Below are 24,650 nucleotides of genomic sequence, written 5' to 3'. Positions count from 1 at the left end.
AAGAGAGAGCAAAAACTTTTTTTTTTCCTCTGTTCTCATTGGTTCTTTATTTTCTAACTGTGTTAAGAGCATTTCCGGGTACAGGACACAAGCGTGCATGTGTTTGTGCATTTTGACTGCACTTTCATCTAGATGAAAACAAGTTCGGGAAGCGTTAGTCAAATACAGATAGGTAAATTGTGGTTTGAATGGAAGAGCCTTCAAAGAAAGCTGTTAAAGCCACAAAATAAACGTCCGCAGAGCATTCGCCGTTCACTCTTTTGAAGTTGTCGCTTCAGACGCAATGCTCTAATCCCATATCCATTTCAGTAAATATGCATTCAGCAGCAATCAATGGCCATTCAAATATGAAACGGTGCCATTATTATTCTCCAAACGTCCCTGAGAAAGACAGAGTATCAATGAGAGCAGTCACTCAACAGTTCACCTCCATTAGATTAGCCATTGATAAAAGTGCCAGGGAAGAGTTTCGCAATGGATGAATTAACTAACAGATGTGGACAGGAGAGCCAGGCTACATAAAGCTGCACTAAAGAGATGACAAGAAGGTGGTTGCGGCAAGGTATGAGCGATGGAGCTGCCTCGCAAGCTGGGAGGAAAATTTCATTTCGAGGGCCATTTTGAAAATTACATGAGGAGGTTTTGACTAGGCAATAAAAACGCAGCCGTGTCCACCGACAGGAGAGGGAGAATGCCACCAATTAGCTTATTTATAAATCAGGCGCAATTTCAGTGATGACTTTTACCTTGCATTTGATTAAATGTGAAAGGATGGTTGGGGAAAAGAGGGAGGAAAGAAAATCAAAGTCAAAAATCATTTCATCTAATTTCCTTTATTGGCAATAATCACAAGCGGTCTCTTTTTCCCGGGCTAATGAAAAATTCCATTGATCTTGAGGTTGGCCGTTGTGACGGCTCAGAAGTGGAGAGAGCAACATGTGAGACGTGCAAACTTTCTCCTGCAGATCGGGCAGTTCTTCTGGGAGCCTCAAGACAGCTTAAAAGAACTGGGTTCATTACAAGTTGAGCTTAATAGGCAACATTTGTTCCACAATGTTGAATAACACCAAAATAAAAAAATGTACTTGTCGCTTAAAAAAAAGAAAGAAAGTTGTTACAATGAGGCACTTATAATTAAAGTAAAGGTCCAAGTCCATTGTTATTATTATTTTTATCTATTTTTTTAATTATTATTACTTCTTTCTATTCTTTGAATTGTAGAGTTGTTCATTTTTATTTGTTATTTGCCGATTATGGCATATATTTAACCCACTGACTACACTACATTTTTGGCACAACTCAAGTTGGATCGAGTTGCATCAAATGATGGTAGAAAAAGTACAACAACCTTTACTACCGTGACTAGAGCTTTACTGGAATTTCGTTGACATGGCTACAAAATTGAAAGACTGCATATACCTGCATATAACAAAGATAAGTTTACTACCAATTCTATTGCATTAGTGCCATATTAACAGGTGATCAGTAAGATTTTTTTTAAAATTTATAATGTTACAAAATATTTAAATTCTAAATAAATGATATTGCTATTCAAAAACCTATAATCATGGTTTCCAAAAAAAAAAAAAAAAAAAATTAAGCAGCACAACTGTTTTCAACAATGATAATAATGATATTTCTTAAGCATATTAGAATGATTTCTGAAGGGTCATATGACACTAAAGATTGGAGTAATGGTTGCTAAAAATTCAGCTTAGCCATCACAGAAATGACATTTTAAACTATATTCAAATAGTTGGTTTAAATTGTAATAACATTTCACAACACTGCTGTTTTTTTACCCAGCCCAAACTTTTGAATGGTACTGTACAATATCTATAAGCTGTGTATGCTAACAGCCCCATTAATGATACTGTAACCATTATTTTTCTTTTTTTTTTTTCTTAAAGTTGAAATTATTTTCTGTGGTAACAGACATCACACCACAAATTCTGTCGATTAAGCTTAACTTGTATTGAACCTGAAACATCCCTATAACACTCTCTTCCCACTGAGCAAAAGCGACTGATCACGCAAAGGTTTAATGCGGCCAAGTGTGTCATTTTGAAAGCACCGTCGCCAGCATTAGTCTCATCAGTGTGGGTGCCCTGTAGGGTGGCTTGACAGAGGTCCGGTATGATGGGCACAGGAGACCTGAAGAGAGCCTCTGAGATGTGGACAGAGAAGGTCATTACAGCACATTAACATCTACATTCATTATTACCAACTGACCTCATAGTCAAACGCCAAACTTCCTGCCCCAACTGTGGCACACATCCTGGACTTTAGTCCACTCTATATGACACTGAGAACGAAAATATCATACCTCTGATGGCCATGGAATGAGGACTCCAAATTCTAATGACAAAGACTGACATGCAGTACAGCTAAAGTAGGTCACAGGAGGTAACCAAACAGACGGCTAGTAGAGGTTTCCAGCGACACTACAGCCTTGCCCCATTTCCATTTAACGCAGATGATGGATATGATCGTATCGGGTTGTGGAATGCGTAAGCAATGACAGACTTTCCGTATTATGTAATGTGCATATGGCTTACCAAATCTGACATAGAATGGGCAGATTTTGACACAACTGCACAAGCCATGACATCTGTCATGTGAAGCAGACACATAACAGCCTGATCACTTCAAACAAAGCCTCGACAACTTAGTCCTCTACAAGCACAGAGCTGTTCATCACATCTAACAATCACGTAGTAGGATGTTAGATATTAGCAGTGGAAATGTATGCAATTTTTTATCTTAAACAGAGATGGAGGATGAAAATTACAACAATTTGTGTGTTGTTTCTACAGAGACAGAGCTAAAGGCAAAAACACCCAGTTCTGTTTAATTTATATTAATCTCACATGCGAGCTCAATGTTTCTACAAATGTCCATACTTTGCTTACATGTTCTCGTCTTTTGTTAACACTATTGATGAAGCTGAGCAGGTGTTAGCATGATGAAAACGTTATGTCTGAAGTGAATAGAGAACTCAGGTCTTTGTTTTTTCAGACAATGGATAAACTCCAAAAGGCATTTTTGTAATTGTAAGTAATGCATTCATCTTACTTGGCACTTGGCAAAACTCTCAGTTTGCTCTTGCACACCAAATTACTATATCAAAAGGAAAACATCCCTATCCTTAATGTGTTTTCCTATTTGTTCATTTTTACACATGGACAGACAGAGAGAAGTTGATTTTTAATGAAAAATATTTCAATTCTGTAATATTTTTTTTCTGTGGAACACAAAAGAAATGTCTCAGTATTTTTTTCCCCACATATATTGAAAATCACTGGTATCCAGCCCAATTTTTCAAAATATGTTATTTTATGTTCCACAGAACAGTGTAAATCATACTTTGGAAAGACATGAGGGTGAGTAAATGATGACATAATTTTTAGTTTTGGGTGAACTATCTCTTTAAAAGACACAATTTGAAGATTTATTCACAACACTAATGACAGTAATCAGCAATAAGCATTTGCTTTGCAAAGTACATTTCCAAATCAAAATGTAACAGTATCATATTTCTTCATATAGGGTGTTCCAAATCAGCCCTTACGAGACAGTAAAGCTCTGCACCCTTCAGTATCCTGAGTATTCACTTCAAGTGCTCTATAAGTGCTTTTGAAGCGAGCAGGGCATATCGATGCTCACTTTCGAAGGCTCTTTTGAGACTGGAAAATGTATACCTGGTAATATACTTGATTAGATATTCCTCCTCATCAAGAGCAAACAATCAAAGAAGGCCCGTTTTTACTTGTGCTTTATAAATACCTGCGTGTCCTGATTACATCATGGCAAAACCTATGGCCACAAGCCAGCTGCTTGGGACAAATCTCCGAAGCCAGGGGCTTTATCCTTGATTCATTCCTATTTATCACAGTTCGCTCCTAGCACTTGAAAGCACCATATGGACTCAATTGTGGTTCGTTCCTGGCACATGTGATCTGGAGATCAGACGCATGCCATACCTTTGGGCTTTACCATTGGATTATTTTCACAGGGCACATTCTGAGGAGTCCTCGTGCCACAAGGATGGAGATCCCTTCTGAAAATGTCCTCCGAGCACGAGGTGGTGGAATCCGATGTCAAAAAAACAAATGAGAAAAGGTGCCCGCCAGATGTTTCACCGACAAGATTAAACGCTCAGCGGTTTGATTAAGAAAGCCTGTCTCCTCATCACCCCATCCTGCCCACATTAAGGCTTAACAGCAATCAAAAAAGAGAGAGCTACGAGATGAGTAGCGAGGCGCATGAGGATTTGGAGCGCGGGTGCCAAGTGATGAGTTTCTGACCGCTGGTGGCCACCGACTCTGGCGATAATCAAGGCCTCCGCGGGAACCTAAGCAAGTACGAAAAGCAGAATTAGCAGAAGTTCAACATCACAAAAGCAGCTTTTATTACTTATGCGTATTTACAAAACAAACTCGCGTTGGGCCAGCAGCGAATTCTCCAATACATTGGAACGGTTTCCTCGGCCGTCCAGGGATGAAATCACTGAATGAAGTCCACAACCTGATGTTCTACACACATTTCTACAAAACAACACCCACACGGTTCAATTAAATAATGTAACCCACACAACTATGAAGCCGTGGCACTGGTTTATGTAACAAGGTAATCGGCATCTTTCATGCGACTTTATTACTTCGATATGGGACCGAGGCGCATAATTTCCACTGCGCTGTTCCCTTTGAACCGTTCTGAGACAATCTCTACAGCAGGATATCCTGCCATCTGCTTCAGTAACAGAATCGCTCCACCAGTCAGTCATTGGCGGCAGGCCGCCGTACAGAGAGTCACATCCATGCCTTTGAACTGCTTTTTAAAAAGCAGCCAAATACCCTCTTTTCCCCACCAACTTTGAAAAGTAGCTTCAGTTATCTGTGCTGAGTTAAATGGGCTAATGAAAACCTGGTCCTCCTGACAACGAGAGTCTACGAGAGATTCCTGTGATGGATTTTCCCCTCGATGAGCTTGATAGCACTGTGGTCCCCGTCTTAGGAGGAACTGTCATTGTTTTAGATCACAGCGTTGGGATCAATACAGTGCTGGCCATCAATCTTAGCGCTCCGATCGGGTGCGTGGGACTTTCTGCAAACATCTGATGCCAGTTAAGTGCTATGGAAACCAAATTCACTCTTCTGCCAGAGCGGAGAACAATGGAAATCAGAGCAGCATTACATTTGAGTCCTTCCAGGAGTGTCTTTGTGATGTGGCGGCTCCGTAGGGCTGAAACTCTTGAAAGGACACCTGATTGTCATGTGACTTTATGCAAACATACCCAGTTGGCCTGTTGTGTTTTAATACAAAGACTAGCCTTTAATAGGGGCCACCAGCGTTGTGGATTGCGGTGATTGATGATGTGGTATGGCCTCGCTCAGCTGGGCTCCTGCTCACTAGGGTCAATCGCGATTGAATTACGGCTATACGCAGAAAGCCAATTAATAAGTGAGGTCTGATGAAGTTGATCCAAAGGACACTGTGAGGGAATAGAAGCCTTTTAAAGAGAGATTTCTTTGGATTATGCTACATTCAATGAGATATTACAAAAGATGTTTTCATTCTGAGGTTACTTTTACCTTGTTTATTTTTCTCCATCGTTCTCTATTAAATGGGGACGGTGACTGCGGGCTAACCCTGTACTTTATTTACTTTAAAGGGAGTTTCCTTTTACTAACCTTTATGGGCTGCCCTCTCGTGACTATACATGCTATATAAGTATTCTTGACATCTTGCAGTCTGTCTTTTGTTTTCCACAGCATCGATTGTGAATATGGTATGGCAGTGCAGCCATATTTTCATAATTATACAAATTTGACTTCTTTTTTTGTTTGTTTTGGAAGAAAGAGAACAAAAGAATGAACGAAATAAGAAATACGCATCACATAAACAAAGGACCAACGGGAGCCCACCTGCGAGATAGTTCAAATCAAATACTCTGTTTCTTCTCTTGTTTGTCTCTGGGAATATTTTTAAATTCTTAAAAGGCTTGGACAAAGTTGGTTGCTGAGAAAAGAACCCAGGGCATGTTGACGGATGGCCGGCCATGCATATAATCGTTTCCTTACACTCTGTGAGTTTGCTTTGGAAGGGGCGAATTACCATCTGAAAATGAGCTGAGAAACACTGTAGGCGAGAGCCCTGCGTCATCAGTGTCAGCTTACTTACAGCGTCTCTTAACCATGATACAGACACACACACCCCCAAACGTGCACACACACACTAGTGTGGACCAACATTACTAATGTCATCTTAACCCACATTTTACACACAGGGCAAATTTGTCATCCAACCAAGCGTAGGGGCACATCCATCCCCTCACAGAAAACTAAACACACAACAAACAACACACACACAGATACACAAACACTAAAAGACAGAGGGAGGAATTCAGTAATAGTGTCCACTGATTGTGTTGTTTTTTTTTTCTTAGGGGGGCGTCGCACATGCTATATATTGTCTGATTCATTGAAGAAATCACGCAAATCAAGGAGTGGTAAAAAAAAAAAAAAAAAAATCAGTGCTGAACGCAATTTGAAGACTTCTGAGATTGCATTTCTTTGAAATGAAATTTATGTAATAGCATATCATATTTATCATACTTCAATACTTGAAGCAGGCCAATTTTGTGAAAAAGGTGCAATCTATAGTATACATAATTTACAAAGACAGGAAACATGTTTGTTCATTTTATAGTATATTTAGCACCTGGTTAAATTGGATTTTGGTTGGTTAGTGAATAAAAAAGGTTTTTTGCACTAAAATATCAAATTCAAGTGTCTCAACTGAATTCGTCCACAGCGATGCACGACTTAGGGCATAAATCTATTTCGTTCAGTGCAGTGCCATTTCATTTAGTTTTCATTTCTAAAACACAACTGCAATTATCTTCCATAACAAAAAAACTGGAGAGCTATGTTATCCATATAGGTGCATTTCAAAAAGATACAGCAAAGTGTACACAGCTGTTTTAGTGATGAAGAACAGTGAAACGTGACCTCAGTGGTGTACGCTGGTCTGGCTCTTCTAAATCACGAAAAACAAACTTGAAAACACAAAGCGGCTGGATATTTCTTTTAAGTGTGCATTAAAAATCTTGATTTTGTCAACCAAGAATCTACTGACTAATGCAAAAAAAAAAATCATGCATCAGAGGGATAATGCAAAACATGCCTCGCTCAGACCTGGAGATAAACATTTTAGATATACAGATTGAAAGAACAAAGAGAAGACCAAAGAAGAATGGACTGCAAACATTAAAAAAGAACGATGTAATGTCAATATGTGACATGATACTTTTATGCTGAGCTAATGCATATAATAAAAAAAAATGAAATTCTGATTCAAATGATTATTTTATATTTTCATTTCATGTATAATTTTAATATCTAATTAGATTTTGCATTAACATATTATTATACGTATATATTGATTTTAGATATATTATATAACCTATATGCAATCCTTATATTTTAATTCAGATATTTGAATAGACACAAACTGATCTCTTCAGCATTATATTATGTTTGTATAATGAAAGCTATGACTAATTTTGCAACCAATCCACGACTTTTCATATTTTTCTGATTCAATAACGACGTGCACGTCAAAATGACAAAAGACTGCTTTGCAGCTAAGGGAGCATGTGAAATGGTATGCACTACATGCTTACAGTCTCTCTAATCTTTAAACCAGCACACATAAGCCAGCCCAAGAATGCCTTGAATCAAAATGAATTAACAATATTGTTCCACTCGTTTCGGGTCCTGCTTGCTGTTCATTAGGAATCTAATAAGAAGCAGGCCCCTCCGTGGAGTCGCTTCTAGCCGACTTATTCTTGACATTGCTTTGGAACGGGGCGATGAAAAAAGCACCACCCATGCTTGCTGATCCAAGACGACAGTTCGAGAGGCAAATTCTGAAGCCAATCTAGACTGCGCAAGTCAAAATGAAGCACACAGCACAGTGAGATTTTAAAGCTGCAGGGGGGGTTAAAAAAAAAAAAAAAAAAAAAAAAAAGAGTAGCAGTGTTCTCAGAGAACCCCAAAAAATCAAAAATAAATTCAGGGACCGAGGACCACATGCATGGCTGAGTGTTCTGCATTTTAAATATTTGCTTTTAGTTGGTTTTGTCCTCTAATCAAGCAATTTTAAAAGCCAAGATTTTATTTTAAATAGCCAAATATGCCATTTATGTCATGATAACGAACTAAAATGCAATGCATAATTAATGGTAACAGTGTGAAGAGTCAGTATACTGTAGCTACAGTTGCTTGCATCCAAATTAGCAAAAGGGTTCTGAAAATGATTTTAGGATGATGGCGGATTTTTATAACCTGGGCAATAAACCCTATTTGGATTTCTATTTGATTTGCTGATATTCAAGGCAGATGACATGCCCTGAGTAAAAATCCTCACTAATTTTCATCATCGGTTGCTCAGCACAAAAAAATCAAACACAAATATCTACATCATCTACAATCAAACAGACTATAACACAAAGAAATCGCTTCCTGTCCCAGTGGGCATGTTGTGTATGTGCGTGCATGTGTGCCCGAGCGCAAGCACGTATCTGTAGCCGAAGCGTGTCAAGTGATCCACACAGGATATTAAAGCTGTCTATTCTAATCACTTTCTTACACAACTTTGCCCACTCGCCATTAACCACGCTTGCATACGCGATCAGCTTTTGGGGGCGGATTAAGAGTGAACTCGCTAGCACGTTTTTTAATCAGTGGAGGAATGATCCCTAGAAAACTGTGGGTGAGGGATATAAGGACAGACCTTGTGACATCGGGAAAGCGAATCGGGAAGTGAAGGACAAGGCACTTGGGCCGGATGAGTCGGTCCAGATCTTTGGGTCGATGGTCAGGCATGGTCTTCAAGAAGGTAGAGATGGAGGAGAGGAAAGACTCCATGTTGAATGCAGAGTTGAACGCCACCACATCCGCAACCAGGCTGGGAAAACATTGACATTTCAGACGATGAAGGATGAAATACAGTGACAAACAAAGCCACAAAATGTCAAACTGTCACAATAATGCTCCTTAATTAATTCTCCAAAACGAGCGTTATTAAAAACAGCATATGTTTTGAAAAGCAAACTTCACTCGCATATGAAAAGCCAACGTCTCCAGTAACTAGTCACTTTAAATATCTAATACATGTTGATTAGAATCCACAGACACAAACACACCATGTTTTTAAATGGCACACTGATTAACCCCAATTGCCAGAATCAATCACTGCATTGCGCTCAATTAGAGAGTGAATTAGAGGAGCCGAGCGCTTTTTTGTGTCACTGTTCTGCCACGTTAATAAAGTTGAGCAAGCAAAGGGCCTTTGAATTATTGACATGATACTCTGACAGACAACAATCACAATGTATTCCAATTAGAGCTCTTAAAACCCTTTCTTTCAAGCATCAAGATTGATTATGACATTAGGCTTTAAAACAGCGAGTTCTTAAGAATTAGAGCACCATTATACGATCCCATAATTAACCAATCACATCATGCCAAGTAACGCGCATGATAAACTATTCTGTCTCAGACACACTGTCTCTCTTGTGAATTAAAATCCAGTCTGGTACAGAAATGGTACTTGTTATACACAGACTGTACTGACATATTAGCATACATGAAGATGACCAGATTTCTGAAAATCAAAACCTGGGAAATTTCTTATGTTATTTGCTATGAATTAAAAAGTCCTCCTTTTTTAATTCATAGTTAATAACATTAGAAATGTAAATTTTGTTTGTTTGTTAAATGGTTAATGCAGTAATGTTGTGAAGCATGGCACACTGTATCATATTTTGACATTCTACAGCTATACTATTTAGTCAACAATCCACACTTATGAACTGTAAAAACTACTTAATCAGAAATTGCACACATGTGCGCATGTGTAATATCCAGCACATTAGATAAGTCTGGTAACCCTAACATATGTTTTTCTTCCACAGGTACTTCTGTAAAGTTCATCAGATTCTGTTGTTACCATGAGAGGATCTGGTTGTAGCCATATTGGAAGTCTCTTTCTTGGCTCTTGCGAACTGGATAGACCAACTGGTTCTCATGGAAGTAGAGGACCTTCTTAAGATGGGCGAGATCAGGCCGCAGGGCTACAAGTTCAGCAAGATTGAGTACGGAGCTGGTGAACAAAACCCTGCAAGACAAAGAAAGGAAAAAACAGATAAAAGAAGGAACCATTAGTTTGCTGGCTGCAACGGCGTTACTTGAATATCAATGATGCCACACAGGCCCAAGCACTGATAATTGTTCTGACCACTAAAACCTGCTGTAACATGTGAATTTTTTTTTTTTTATATTCTATATAAATTATATAAAAATATACTTTTTTTTTCACATTACAGCAGCTTTCTGTTTATTTAACACTTTACAGCAGGTATATATAGAGAAATACAATAAAAACATTATTACAATTAAAAAATATTTTTTCTATTTTAATATTTTGTAAATTTTAAGTTTTGGCAAAGCTGAATTTTAAGCAGCCATTACTCCAGTCTTTATTGTCACACAGTGACACTTTTACTGTCATTTGATGAATTTAACATGTCCTTGATGAATAAATGTATGAATTTCTTTCAAAAAATGTAAATAAAAATTCATACTGGCCCCAAACTTTTGAACAGTTGTGTATATACTAAATATAACTAACAATGAAAAAGTTGTCCTGTTGAAATGCAAAATGCATAAAGACTGCAGCTATAGCTGAGGATGCCTGCAACGAAGGTCTCAAATGACTTTAGAGTAAAATATGAAATCCTAGATCTGCAAATGAAAAAAATACATAATTTGAAACACAAGAGGACACAGAAATCTTTGCACACTCCATGCTGAGAGAAACATCATTGAGGTTAATGAACACTCCTTTAAGATGTTATATACACAAGTAGGGGACCATTGAAGATTTTGCCCTTGTATGTGCTAAAAGCCATGGGACAAGGGCTTTGAAGTTCAGTTCTGGTCTCCCTAAATGAACCCAGCCCCCTCTTCTAAGCCCCCATTGCCTGTCAGTCTAACCCTGCAGCCCGCTCGCCAGTCTCTTTGATGTGGGGAGCCTGCGGCCTCGCGACCGTGACTCTGTCGCTGTCAGAAGTGTCCCTTTTATGCTAATCTACAACCAGCTCCCCCTAACCAATTCTTAATCTTAACTATACGAAAAACCAATCACACTGCTTTAAGATCAGCGTGAAGGGGCAACTTCTACCATTCCGTGCCCCCGTAACTGTGCGGCAGGATTACGTCTCTATTCCTCAACTCCATCAGGACGAGCGCAAAACAGCACCTCCCAAATCCTCACTCGCACACAACTCTGAAATCAAACCAGATGATAGAAGTTACTATTTTTAGTCTTGCTTTCCTGCTTGAAATTGTCAAGTGGAGTGCATCCAAAACTAATGAAACAGGAAGGCTTACTTCGGCTGCCTTTGAACTGGAGGTGAGGACAGACACTCGAGTCTGATGCATCTTTTTAGGTCAGTCCAGTTGATGTGGTTGCTGAAGCAAGCAGGCAGACGGTAAACGGTATCGTTGCATAAACCTTAATGAGCAATTTCAGGGCCCACCAAATGCCAAAACTAAATCTGACTCATTTCAACGGAAAGTGCTTAAAAAGGTCTCATCTCGAATTTAATGCACTTGATAGATATAATCTTCATCCAAGGTGTGTAAACAATCATTCACAGGAGTCATTGTTGGCTTTCATTAAACTGTGATGTAACCGTAACTGTCGCCCACTGACATTTTCCAGCACAAACTATTAACCGTAACCAAACCAGACATTTTGGCTCTGTGAGAACCTGTAAGATAAGAGACACAGTGGGTGGGCAAGCTGCTCTGTGCTGAGTCAGGTTTGTAACGGCATCATCAAAGGTGCCGATCTGGAGAAGCAAGCATTGCTCTTGGCGCACAATTGCCTTACCTTTTCATTATTACTGTATGTTTGGCAAGCATGAATGAAGTATAAGATGAACCATTTCGCCCATCCCTATTCGCTGAAACAGATCACATATTTTCACAATTTTTGACCGTCTCATAAGGGCAAGTTGCAGATGACCCGACAGTTGATACAGATTTTGAAAGTACGTCCAGATCATTGACACATGAAGGGTTATGACTGTGCATATTTGATACCTGACTTTAGGAATGAAATGCCTGTTCTGACTTTTGCTTAACTTCGAGTGCAGCAAGATGAGATTGCAGCTGAAGGAATGCTCAGGGCTTCCCCCACCCACCTGCGGTTTCTCCGTCCCTTAAAAGGAAGCAAGAAAGTCCCCAATCGAATCCTAGTCTCTAAACGTGTTTGTGTCCTTGTTTATGCAGTTTTAGAAACTTTATTTGAACCAACACTTCACAGAGTACCACTAAGCGATATGAGGAAACAATTGTATAATCTCTCCGTGGAGTGCACTGTGTATGGAGGCACCCTTATTCTAATTTTAAAATATCATTGTGAAATGAAAATATTCTGATTCTGGTAACAACAAGATTTGATTTGTCAGCATTAGCTAATGCGTTAGGTATAATGACCTAACAATTAACAATAATTTTGCAGCATTTATTATTCCAGATTTATGTTCATTTCCCCATATGTGACCCTGGACCACAAAACCAGTCTTAAGTCGCTGGGGTATATTTGTAGCAATAGCCAAAAATACATTGTATGGGTCAAAATTATCGATTTTTCTTTTATGCCAAAAATCATTAAGATATTAAGTAAAGAACATGTTCCATGAAGAAATGTTGTACATTTCTTACCGTAAATGTATCAAAACTTATTTTTTTAGTAATATGCATTGCTAAGAACTTCATTTGGACAACTTTAAAGGCGTTTTTCTTAATATTTACATTTTTTTGCACCCTCAGATTCCAGATTTTCAAATAGTTATATCTCAGCCAAATATTATCCGATCCTAACAAACCACACACCAATGGAAAGGTTATTTATTCAGCTTTCAGATTATGTATAAATCAATTCGATTTACACATGTTAAGTTGTATATATTAACAGTTGCTTTATTTTAAACGAACATGAGTTTGTAATCAGTATATTAGTTATATTATGAATAGTATATTTATAAATTAACATTAATTTAGATTAATAAATGCTGATTAATAATATTTAAAAAAAATAAATAAATAAATAAAAAAAACTGTTGTTCATTGTTAGTTCATATCAGATGAGAACCGAGAAGAACAAATTACACCTTATTATAAAGTGTTACTCAGGTTCCCATGATGAAGATAATACAGGCAGCTATGATTACACTACTTTTATCTAGCTTAGCGTTGGTGTTCATCTTGTATCAGCTATTTAATCTAGAGGTAGTGACTGATCAAACTGTGTACCCACATATACCAGTAACACCTTGACAAACTTTGATTTTGACTTTTAAGAATATCCTAGTATTGGGTGTAAAAATGTCAAACCACATTGCACAGTTGTTATTACACAAAGCTTCTGTGATGTGTTAGTAGACATTTTAAAAAGATGAGCATAGCTAGATAAATTTCAGTAGAAAGCGAGTAAAATACTCTAAATCCATAATTAACACCAGCAGCACAACTAGAAAATGATCTTTGGTTAGATCATGTTAGATCTGAGTGGAGACGTGCTGAAAATGCATTTGGTCTCGTACTGTATCGCGTCCCTTGTCAGTGTCGAGTGCTTGCTTGGCCATTTGTTGTGGTAAACAGGAAAGTGTGTTCAAGCACCAGCAGAAGACAGTGTCTCTTTGAGAGACGGAAGTTAAAATCAGTTAAAAAAAAAAAGTGTATTTACTTGTCTCATTAGTGTTTAGTGCAGTTGTCGTTGCTAGGAAACGCTTGTTTTGTTCACTGTGTGTATATATATATATATATATATATATACACATATATATATATATACACACATATACACATATATATATATATATGTATATACACACAGTAAACAAAACAAGCGTTTCCTATGTGTATATATATATATATATATATATATATATATATGTGTGTATATATATATATATATACACACACACATATATATATATATATATATATATATATATATATATATATATACATATATACACATATATACACATATATACAGTGAGGAAAATAAGTATTTGAACACCCTGCTATTTTGCAAGTTCTCCCACTTAGAAATCATGGAGGGGTCTGAAATTGTCATCGTAGGTGCATGTCCACTGTGAGAGACATAATCTAAAAAAAATCCAGAAATCACAATGTATGATTTTTAACTATTTATTTGTATGATACAGCTGCAAATAAGTATTTGAACACCTGTCTATCAGCTAGAATTCTGACCCTCAAAGACCTGTTAGTCTGCCTTTAAAATGTCCACCTCCACTCCATTTATTATCCTAAATTAGATGCACCTGTTTGAGGTCGTTAGCTGCATAAAGACACCTGTCCACCCCATACAATCAGTAAGAATCCAACTACTAACATGGCTAAGACCAAAGAGCTGTCCAAAGACACTAGAGACAAAATTGTACACCTCCACAAGGCTGGAAAGGGCTACGGGAAATTGCCAAGCAGCTTGGTGAAAAAGGTCCACTGTTGGAGCAATCATTAGAAAATGGAAGAAGCTAAACATGACTGTCAATCTCCTCGGACTGGGGCTCCATGCAAGATCTCACCGTGGGGTCTCAATGATCCTAAGAAAGGTGAGAAATCAGCCCAGAACTACACGGGAGGAGCTGGTCAATGACCTGAAAAGAGCTGGGACCACCGCTTCCAAGGTTACTGTTGGTAATACACTAAGACGCCATGGTTTGAAATCATGCATGGCACGGAAGGTTCCCCTGCTTAAACCAGCACATGTCCAGGCCCGACTTAAGTTTGCTAATGACCATTTGGATGATCCAGAGGAGTCATGGGAGAAAGTCATGTGGTCAGATGAGACCAAAATAGAACTTTTGGTCATAATTCCACTAAACGTGTTTGGAGGAAGAAGAATGATGAGTACCATCCCAAGAACACCATCCCTACTGTGAAGCATGGGGTGGTAGCATCATGCTTTGGGGTGTTTTTCTGCACATGGGACAGGGCGACTGCACTGTATTAAGGAGAGGATGACCGGGCCATGTATTGCGAGATTTTGGGGAACAACCTCCTTCCCTCAGTTAGAGCATTGAAGATGGGTCGAGGCTGGGTCTTCCAACATGACAATGACCAAGCACACAGCCAGGATAACCAAGGAGTGGCTCTGTAAGAAGCATATCAAGGTTCTGGCGTGGCCTAGCCAGTCTCCAGACCTAAACCCAATAGAGAATCTTTGAGGGAGCTCAAACTCCGTGTTTCTCAGCGACAGGCCAGAAACCTGACTGATCTAGAGAAGATCTGTGTGGAGGAGGCCAAAATCCCTCCTGCAGTGTGTGCAAACCTGGTGAAAAACGTTTGACCTCTGTAATTGCAAACAAAGGCTACTGTACCAAATATTAACATTGATTTTCTCAGGTGTTCAAATACTTATTTGCAGCTGTATCATACAAATAAATAGTTAAAAATCATACATTGTGATTTCTGGATTTTTTTTAGATTATGTCTCTCACAGTGGACATGCACCCACGATGACAATTTCAGACCCTCCATGATTTCTAAGTGGGAGAACTTGCAAAATAGCAGGGTGTTCAAATACTTATTTTCCTCACTGTATATATGTGTATATATATGTATATATATATATATACATATATATATATACACACACATATATATATATATATATAGCATTTAGCAGACTTACAAATGAGGACAATAGAAAGAATCAAAACAAACAAGAGCAATAATATATAAGTGCTGTGATAAGTCTCAGTTAGCCTAATGCAATAAATGTAGCAAGGTTGTTTTTTTTTTTATAATAAATAAAAAGAAAACAAGTAGATAGAATAGAAAAAAAATAGAGAACAGTGTTAGAGGGTCTCTTTTTTATAAAGAAAGAAAAGTCGAAAGAATAGAAAAAGAATTGAGAACGTTACTGTTATATGAGCATTTTTTTAAATACAAAGAAAACAAGTAGATAGAATAGAAAAAGAATAGAGAATACTAGTAAAGGCTCTATTTTTTAAATTAAAAAATAATATAACCCCAAACATTCCTATCCTGATTACATTTCTCAGAGAACTCCTAAGCTAAAGCACACACACAAAACACATTGTGCACCATAATTTTTTGATTAAATGTATTCAATCTAAAATTCGGAAAAGTCTTTGGTATATGTCTGCATGCAAGTCTTGCTTCTGCAAGTTTGGTTATACACCAGAGCTATATAGCAACAATATTCTCAGCCATCCTCTGCAGTAATGAGGAAACCACAGCTATGTGGCTTTAAAATATGGGATTGGGGGGGATGACAAATGTTTGACGTATGAGGAATAATAGAAGTGAGTAAGTGAGTTAATCACCAATTACACGTGACTTGACAGCATTTAAGGTCATGCAAATGTCTAAAATTGTGGTAAATGGCCATAATTGTTTATCATAGCAATGAAATGAATACATGTTTATGTGTAAAATAATTGTATGTCAGTATATATATGTTTAAATACTTATCTGACCTGTACAAGGAACTTGCTGGAACTGCTTGCATGAAGTACAGAGCAGAAGTTCTGGCCCTCCAGTGCCATTTCTTTGCAGGCAGAGTGAAGCTTACACAGTCTTCAACACTTTCCTTGAGAAGATCAACCAGCTGTTTGTGGGAGCCACCATAGAACGCCTCCAGCAAGAGCACAGTCATGGATACAGGCCCAACCAAACCTGAAATTTAGTGTGAATGCACGCTATTACTGTAGAGTTATTAAAAACCACACAAATAAAACATCACATTTCAGTGACTCACATTAAAAAAAGAAGACCGTAATAACCTATGATTAATAACCACGTACTGGAGAGGGTGTTAATAATAATCGCACTGGCAAAATTCGCCCACGTACAGTACTTTCCGAATCACATAGAATTTCATCATATATGTGTCACAGTTAAGTCATAGCTGGAGTGCATAATGAGTTAGGCAGCAAAAAACAAAAAAAAAAATACTTCAGCTGATCGCTTGGAAATTTACCTCTCAATTCGATTGTTGTTTTGATAACTTAAGAGTCAGGAAGAAATTAACTACAAGCGGTGTTACCGATTTAACTCGCTTCTTCAATAAGACGACAAACCATCCTGTCCAGCAAGCAACATGTAGTGACAAAAAATGTACTGAATCATGTGTACATAGATGTACTGCAGAATGAACTAATGCTATCAAAAGCTCGTCCTCAAGTAGCATGGGAAAGTCTGATTCATTTTAGAGAACTGGTTTATTCGGACATAGAAAAAAATGAAAAAGATACCCAACATTTTAGGTCTTCTTTACAATTGCGTAATATTTAGTTAAGGCTGCTGCAACTGTTGTATAAATCAGAGCGTTTTGTTTTGTTTTTAAGCAAATGAGTCATTCATTCAGAAACCCCATGCTGTTTATGTGGCAGATAAATACAGCTAATTTGTGTAAATAAATTGCAATGTCTGTTGCGCATAAGTTTGCAGTTATGCATAGCTTGAATGTAGTTAACAACTTGTAGTAGCTAGCTACTTTTTAAATAGCTATATAAAACACCTTTATGTAGTTAGCCTGTAGCTAAATTCCAAATTTTCAAAGTAGCTTGCTGAACACTGAATAAATTAAAAAGACGACAAGTGGATGCTCTCAAATGGCACTCGAGACGCTTCAAAATGACAATAATTTGTTTCTAAGAATTTTAGTGGTATCTTGTGGCGGCCATTGACCATGCTTTTTTTCCATGTAAACAGCCATGTGATTAACATTGCTGAGCACAGCACTTCATAGCAAGCAGAACTGTGAAAACGAATCAAAACTTTGCAACAGGGAACTGGAAATGTAACAACTTAAGTAGGTTTAAGCGTCTAACCTGAAAGGCTGGGGTTTTCCAATCGCTCGGATGTACTGAGTGGGATTTTCTCACACAGTGATTTACCTCTACCCTTTTACCTCAGTGCCTCCATTTTACACAGGTAGGGCGTGAAAAGCATTCGACCTCAAGATGGAGAGGAAAGTGAGGGGTTAATGTTGCCTCGTTTAGACCCCCACACAGTTCATGCAAAAGGGAAACCCCGCAGTGCCCGACCTCACGACTACAAGCAGCACCATCATGACTGTCGATGGATGCTGAGTCATTGCTCAACTGCATTCAAAAGGCTCGCCTGTGTAAGAGTTAACTCCTTCCAATTAATGGGATGCCACATAACAACACCATAACAGAAGAGTGGGGGATTCAATTTCTACTGATTTACACAAAATACCTTTGAAGGCGGCATGAAAAATTACATTTACACGCTAAGACTATTATAAATAACAAGCTAACCTTTTGCCAAGTCATGACCATGTAAAAAAATGAATAAATAAAAGAACAGAATAAATTGGCATACGATAAAATTGAACTATTTATACAGCATATTACTCATATAAATACACAAAAAGCCTGACAAAATTAATTTTTACTAACACTGAAGGCAGATTAAACCTGTAAAGCCTGACATATGAAAACATAGTCAGTAGTCTATAATATATATATTTTAAGCTTTGGCAATTTTGAATTGAATTATATATATATATAGTTTTTTTGTTTTTTTTTTTGTTTCCATATATCTTTAATTTAACCTCTATAAAAAAATATTTAAAAAGTTTGCCTATGCATTTATTTATTTTTTTTGGTTTTGTTTAGTTTTTTTGGGGGTCATATTTGATACATCAAGCTTTTTTTGCTTACAGTATAACATAGAAAGAAAAAAAAGGCCAAACGGAGCAAAAGTATTCAATTTGGTGTAGTTCAGTAAATTCTGATAGCTTTCTGAGTTTTTTATAACAGTATATGCAGACTACTTACATAAAGTGCATATCAGTATCAAGTTGTCACTGTAGGTTTTATTCATTAGAAAAAAAAGGCCTTTTACTTGCTAAAAATATAAACTATCAATCAGACAACATAAGGCATGTAGAAGATTATGTACAACAGGTTTCTCAGCAAAGTTTTGGCCACGTTTATAATATAGAGGACTTTGAAATTTGCAGATGAAATATGATACAATAGGCTTTATAGGGTTAACATACAGGCCTGGCACAAAATCTCCCCATTTGATTACCCAGAGAATTAACCATAGATACTCCTTCCTCCTTTCTCATAGAAAAACATACTTTTCCCCTGAAGAGACAAGCCGTTATCTAATCTGCATTATTCCAGATGAAATACAGGATTTCCTTTGGCTCTTGAAATACTGGGGAAGAGGCAGTTTTAGAGAGACGCAGCCTCAGAGTACGAAGAAAAAAAAAACTGGGATGCAGCTGATACATCCGCAGGGGCAGTGCACGAGGACGTCATATCAAGCGCCAGTACCAATCCTGACGATTAAACCCATCAGTAAAAGTGACTCTACCAATGGCACCAATAAGTGCCAGTACAGGGGGGCGGATAGCATGGCACTGCCCAGTGACAAGCACCCAGAAACATGGCGCATTGGAGCGTGTGAGCCAACTCTCAACACCTCATTTTAACAGCCTCTAGCCATCCGTGGATGTCTTGAGTGTGTAAGCGTGTGTGAATGTGTGTGTGTTTGCGTCATCACCCGCGATGGACTCTGACAGGGCAGGAGGAGGCCTTAAAGTGATGTGGTCTTTCTGGAGGGCTAATTCAGCCAGAATGAAACATCCGATTATGTACTCCCACACAGCAGACCAAAGCCACGGCTGATCACTTGAAATTAGACTCGAGCGATACAAGGAAACAACATGAGGTCGAGCCTTGACCGTGCTGCATCTGAATTGTATCCAAAGTAAAACACCAACTGGTCAATTTATTTAAAAATACAATTCATGCATAGAATGACTTGAATAAACCTCTACTATGGCAAGCATGTTTTTCCATTTCTACATTAAAAGTAAATTGATTTCATGCACAAAGTCAAAATTCGGTGATTCAACTGTCCTGAAATTATAATACAGAAAAAATACATTGCTTACCAAGTACTAAAAGTAATATTAACATAATTATTATAAGATGCACACACATATTCAAAGAAAGTGAATGCTAACACATTTCTAAGAACCTGCATGTGGAGATGTTTCCTTTTCTTTATCGCAAACATTCCTATTTCTAATTGACCCATGTGCCGCACTGAGATGCTCATATTGAAAGTCAAGCGAGTCAAGTCACGACAGAAGCGAATCAGTAGGTATGTTTTGTAATGAAGTGCACAATAAGAGATCATGTAGACACCGTATTAGCACACTTTGTTTCCACAACACTTTGTCTGCTCAAATTAAAAAAAGTGAAACCTACACACAGAGGGAAAAATATTAGTGCCATCACATAACGTCTGGGTCACGAATGAGTGGGCAAACTGTGGAGCTCTTTCAAAGTTCACTGTGCTCATAAATTCAGGCGCTGGGCCGTCTCCATGGCTTGCATTTGCCAATGTGCAGTTGATGTTTGTTTTATGTGCTATTCTATCATGTTTAAGCAATCCAAGAGATCAGATGATTTCGTATTTCACAAACAAATAAAGTGGCTTCGTACTGTGGCACGTCACTCTGCCTAAGATGTGAAAACCTTTACATTATATGTCCTAACGGTTGTTAAAAACAAATAGAATGAGGTAAAATACTAGAAAAGGCTAATTAACAAAAACGGTTCCAACTATCCAACCAAACTTCCATTTCCTTCTAATTGTTAGTGAATATGATTAATAACATTTCATCAGCTCAAGCTGCATGAAATAACTGTCAAAATAGCTTTTCTGCAATTATATTGTTTAACAAACTGGTCTAATGAACGTTGCCAACACACATTCTTCAACCTCCAGACAGTCTCTGCTGAACTGAGTGGCATCCCAATCAACTAAAACACTATTAAGCCTTGTAAAATGATAGTCATTTGTTCCTGAAACCTTTTAATTCGAAGTGCTCAGACTGACACTGGCACTTTCAGAAGGTTCACCACACGCACCGAGGGCACAAAGTACTATTCATAAACGCCTTTGATCTCACGTTAGAGAAGCAAGAGGAAGTTCACATTTTAAACGAATTAAATTTTCAGACCATCCAAGTGTCTGTTCTGTCTTTTAATAGAGTGAGCCGTGTCCTCATTCACCTCGTCAGAGGCTTTGTGTTAACGGTAATCATTAAAGGAAAGGAAGCTGCTCTGTAATTACATGCTAGCGCTTACATGCTAATCACTGCACACTCGGCTGACGGAGATGAAGCGAGCCAAACGCCGGGCACGGTAATCATGTGCCATGAATTGAAGAGTTTAACCTGATTCTTTATCATTTATGGGTGACAATTAGGTGACAGACTACAGCATTCTGAATTAGACCAGGCTTGATACAATAAGACAAAAGCTAAATGCTTGATTCCTGAACAGGTCATTTGAAAGAAAATTTCCTCCAGATTTCATAAAGGGCTAATTTCAAGTGTCTAGTAGAAGAAAATTGTGTCTATTACTGTTCGAGATTTAATAAGATGGCAGAATATGGCCTCTATCACAGACATGGGAGGCATGAAGTGGATCAAATGAAGTTCAAAAGAGCTTCGTTTAAACTATCAAGACACAACCAAAAATTTAAATCAAAATAAATTATTTTAAAATGAAATAAATGGAAAATTTGGTGTCAGAGATACCTCAAACAGGCAAAAATGTAACTGGATGTGTGGATGACATTATTTCAAAAAGGTATTAGCTACATGAACTGCATTTGGAAAATATCCCAATGCTGAATTTCTCTTTTGTCATTATCGAGAATTACAATTTCGAACTCAAATACTCATCTATACAGATTACTGGAATGAGTTATCTTCTTACCAAAAATACCCGCATTTCAAATTAGCTTTCCATGCCTATGTATTTCCATACGTGGGTAAGATATGCTTCCTGCTTAAATGTAATGCAGCACATAGGTTCTCCTTCATTTATGGGTCATATACTGAAACACACATAATTCCATTCCAAACAGAAAGGACTTGACTATCTCTTACTTAGTCAATGAATTAAGCAAAACAGACCTATCGAATAGGTAAACAGATCAAAATAAGTACACTAAAATAAAGGAACAAATTGTTGCCCGTTTTTGTCTTTTTGCCGTCATTTTTTGCCAAAACTGTGGCACAGGGAAGGTAAACTATGTTTAAAAGTACCTTTATATAACTTTTCTCTCTTCAACATGACAGTAGGGATCAAACACAATGCATAAACTGGTGACTTCAATCTCAAGACCAGCGTTGTGACATTTCAAGGTTACATTCTTCATTTCCTCTCTCTGACTCATTTCAAGCAAAACACAGCTGGTCCAGCTGAAACCATGCGAATTAAGATCTGAAGCAACTACTCTGCATCATATTGCAGCATTTAGAGCAAAGGCTGTGATATTCAGTAAAATATTGTTGGGTCTAAATAAATAAAAGCACTACTGGAATATTTGAATGGATTAGATTTTGTATTAACTCTCATTTGTCTCACTTATCTGCATGCACTGCATTTGTCCATTATTGTTAACATTTATTTGACCACAGATTAATAATATAATAATTCTGGAAATCTTTTTGAATGCATTCCTTACTACAGCTAAAAATTTTAAAGATTGTTATTTGTTATTCAGCAAACATACAAAAAGCTAAAGCCACATTTAAAAATGTATTAATTTCAGTGCAATACGTCATACAATGGATCATATAAATACATACATGAATTCTCTTTTCTAAATCATTTTTGCAAATAAAATTACTTAACCAAATGGAGGTAATTTCTCCTTTTTTGTATGAAGTCAGTTATTCTCAAGTGTCCTAGCAGAGTAACAATAGGTGTAATTCATCACAGTAACTGAACAGGTTCCAATAATGTTCAACAACCAGAATGTCTCTAGGCTATGTATATCTAGTTTAATAATTTCAAATCAAATCTAACTTATTTGTGTGAAATACTTTGCTTGGAAAGGGTGCTTGTGCTATCTTTAAAAATTCCACTTGGTTTGATATGATGTTATTTAACGCAAACAAATAATACACTGTGTTCAAATACAATTTGGGCCATTTTAAGAAGGGCTGCAACGCTGCATTCATACAAACGACTACTCTTTAATTTTCTTTTTCAGTTTAGTTCGTTTTCTTTCTTTTTTTTTTTTTTTCTTAACATGAATTCACATCACAGACACGGCAATGAGAACCAATTAACTTTAACTTTTGTTTAGAAGATAAGAGACGCTAAGACACATATCGATGACTGCACAACCGCATATACTCATGTTTGCCGTTAGTTGATCGATAGATAAGCACTTAGTAGCTAGGTTTTAAGCCAGTTAAGCAGGCAGAAACCAACATACATTCGCGTGTTTAATTCAGTCTTACCTCTTCCTGAAAGACGGCGTGTGTTTACGTCATGACGTCACTATGCGTGAGCACGCTCTCCAGCGCTGTACCGTGAAGACTTTTGCAGGCATCATGATGTGCTCATTCTTCACACTTCGTAGGTTTTTTTTTTTTTTTTTCTTTCTTTTTTCTTTTTTCACTATGGATTCACTATGGATTAATAATTTATATTATAAAAATATTTAGTTTACTGCAACAAATTTAATTTTATGCTGGAAAACGCTGGGTTTTGGAACATGGCAGCTGGTTTGTGGTCCAAGGTGGTCTACTAACTCTAACCAACTTGATCAAGGTCTGTCAAGGTAGTCCAGCTGATCGGCATGGGTCATCTAATGACCATAAATGATTTTGACAGACAGTTGTGGCATTTCCTTATCATCTACAATTATTTATAAAGCTTATTTATTAACAGTGTAAAAACCTTTTAGTTTTTTATTTATTATTTAATGATTGATTGTTTGATTTATTCATGAGAGTGGTGCTAATACTACAGTAAGTGTAGTAACCCTAACTATGGTACAATTATAATGGTAAATGTTAGTAACCAAAAGGTTTATTGTTTCATATTGTTCACACACACACACACACACACACACACACACACACACACACACACACACACATCTATATCTATCTATCTATCTATCTATCTATCTATATATGTGTGTGTGTGTGTGCTATACAGTTATTTATGCCAGCATATTATAACCATTTTTTCCCAGGTTTAAATTTTTCACTGTACCTGCATATATAGCATGTCTCATTAATTATTGTCAGTAGTCTAGTCATAGTTATTTTTATATATTTTCAATAACCGTCATAAATGTTCTGGGTCTTTTATTTATTTGGATTTGTGTTTAATAAGTGCTTTGTGTGCAGAGGTCAGTGTAGGTAAAGTACAGTGTGGTCAATAGCACTCACAACAGTCCCTCAGATAATCACCTGAATGGAAACAACTACTGCTACAGTCTCAGACCAGATAAATTACACTGCTGCTTCATTGAATTTAATCTGCATGTTATAGTTGCCATATTTTATCATGGAAAATGTCCCAAATATTATCATTCAGTGTCAGAACATATACACATTTTAGTGGTTTTCCTACTTATGCATTTATTTTCCAAATTATACATTACCCATCAAACTTTGTACAGCAGAGAAAATGTGTATTGCAAAAG

At 37.3% G+C, this 24,650-nt stretch overlaps 1 protein-coding gene across 2 annotated transcripts in view; it reads right to left on the bottom strand.

The window, feature by feature from the left end:
• gtdc1 (glycosyltransferase-like domain containing 1) overlaps positions 1 to 23,591 on the bottom strand; it is a 37,919-nt gene extending 14,328 nt beyond the window's left edge. Inside the window, exons 1-4 of one of the 2 annotated variants that reach the window (XM_058787591.1) lie at positions 23,452 to 23,591; positions 16,613 to 16,811; positions 10,018 to 10,185; positions 8,800 to 8,973 (exon numbers count right to left, since the gene is read on the bottom strand). In XM_058787591.1, the coding sequence (XP_058643574.1) occupies positions 8,800 to 8,973; positions 10,018 to 10,185; positions 16,613 to 16,791 (521 nt within the window). In that variant the 5' untranslated portion in view covers positions 16,792 to 16,811; positions 23,452 to 23,591. Of the gene's footprint in view, positions 1 to 8,799; positions 8,974 to 10,017; positions 10,186 to 16,612; positions 16,812 to 23,426 lie in introns of both variants that reach the window. The other variant, XM_058787592.1, reaches the window with a different exon arrangement.
• Positions 23,592 to 24,650: the final 1,059 nt, after the last annotated feature.

This window comes from Onychostoma macrolepis, chromosome 09 (assembly GCF_012432095.1).
Source record: "Onychostoma macrolepis isolate SWU-2019 chromosome 09, ASM1243209v1, whole genome shotgun sequence".
Classification (NCBI taxonomy): domain Eukaryota; kingdom Metazoa; phylum Chordata; class Actinopteri; order Cypriniformes; family Cyprinidae; genus Onychostoma; species Onychostoma macrolepis.
This window is presented reverse-complemented; position numbering and strand designations above follow the sequence as displayed.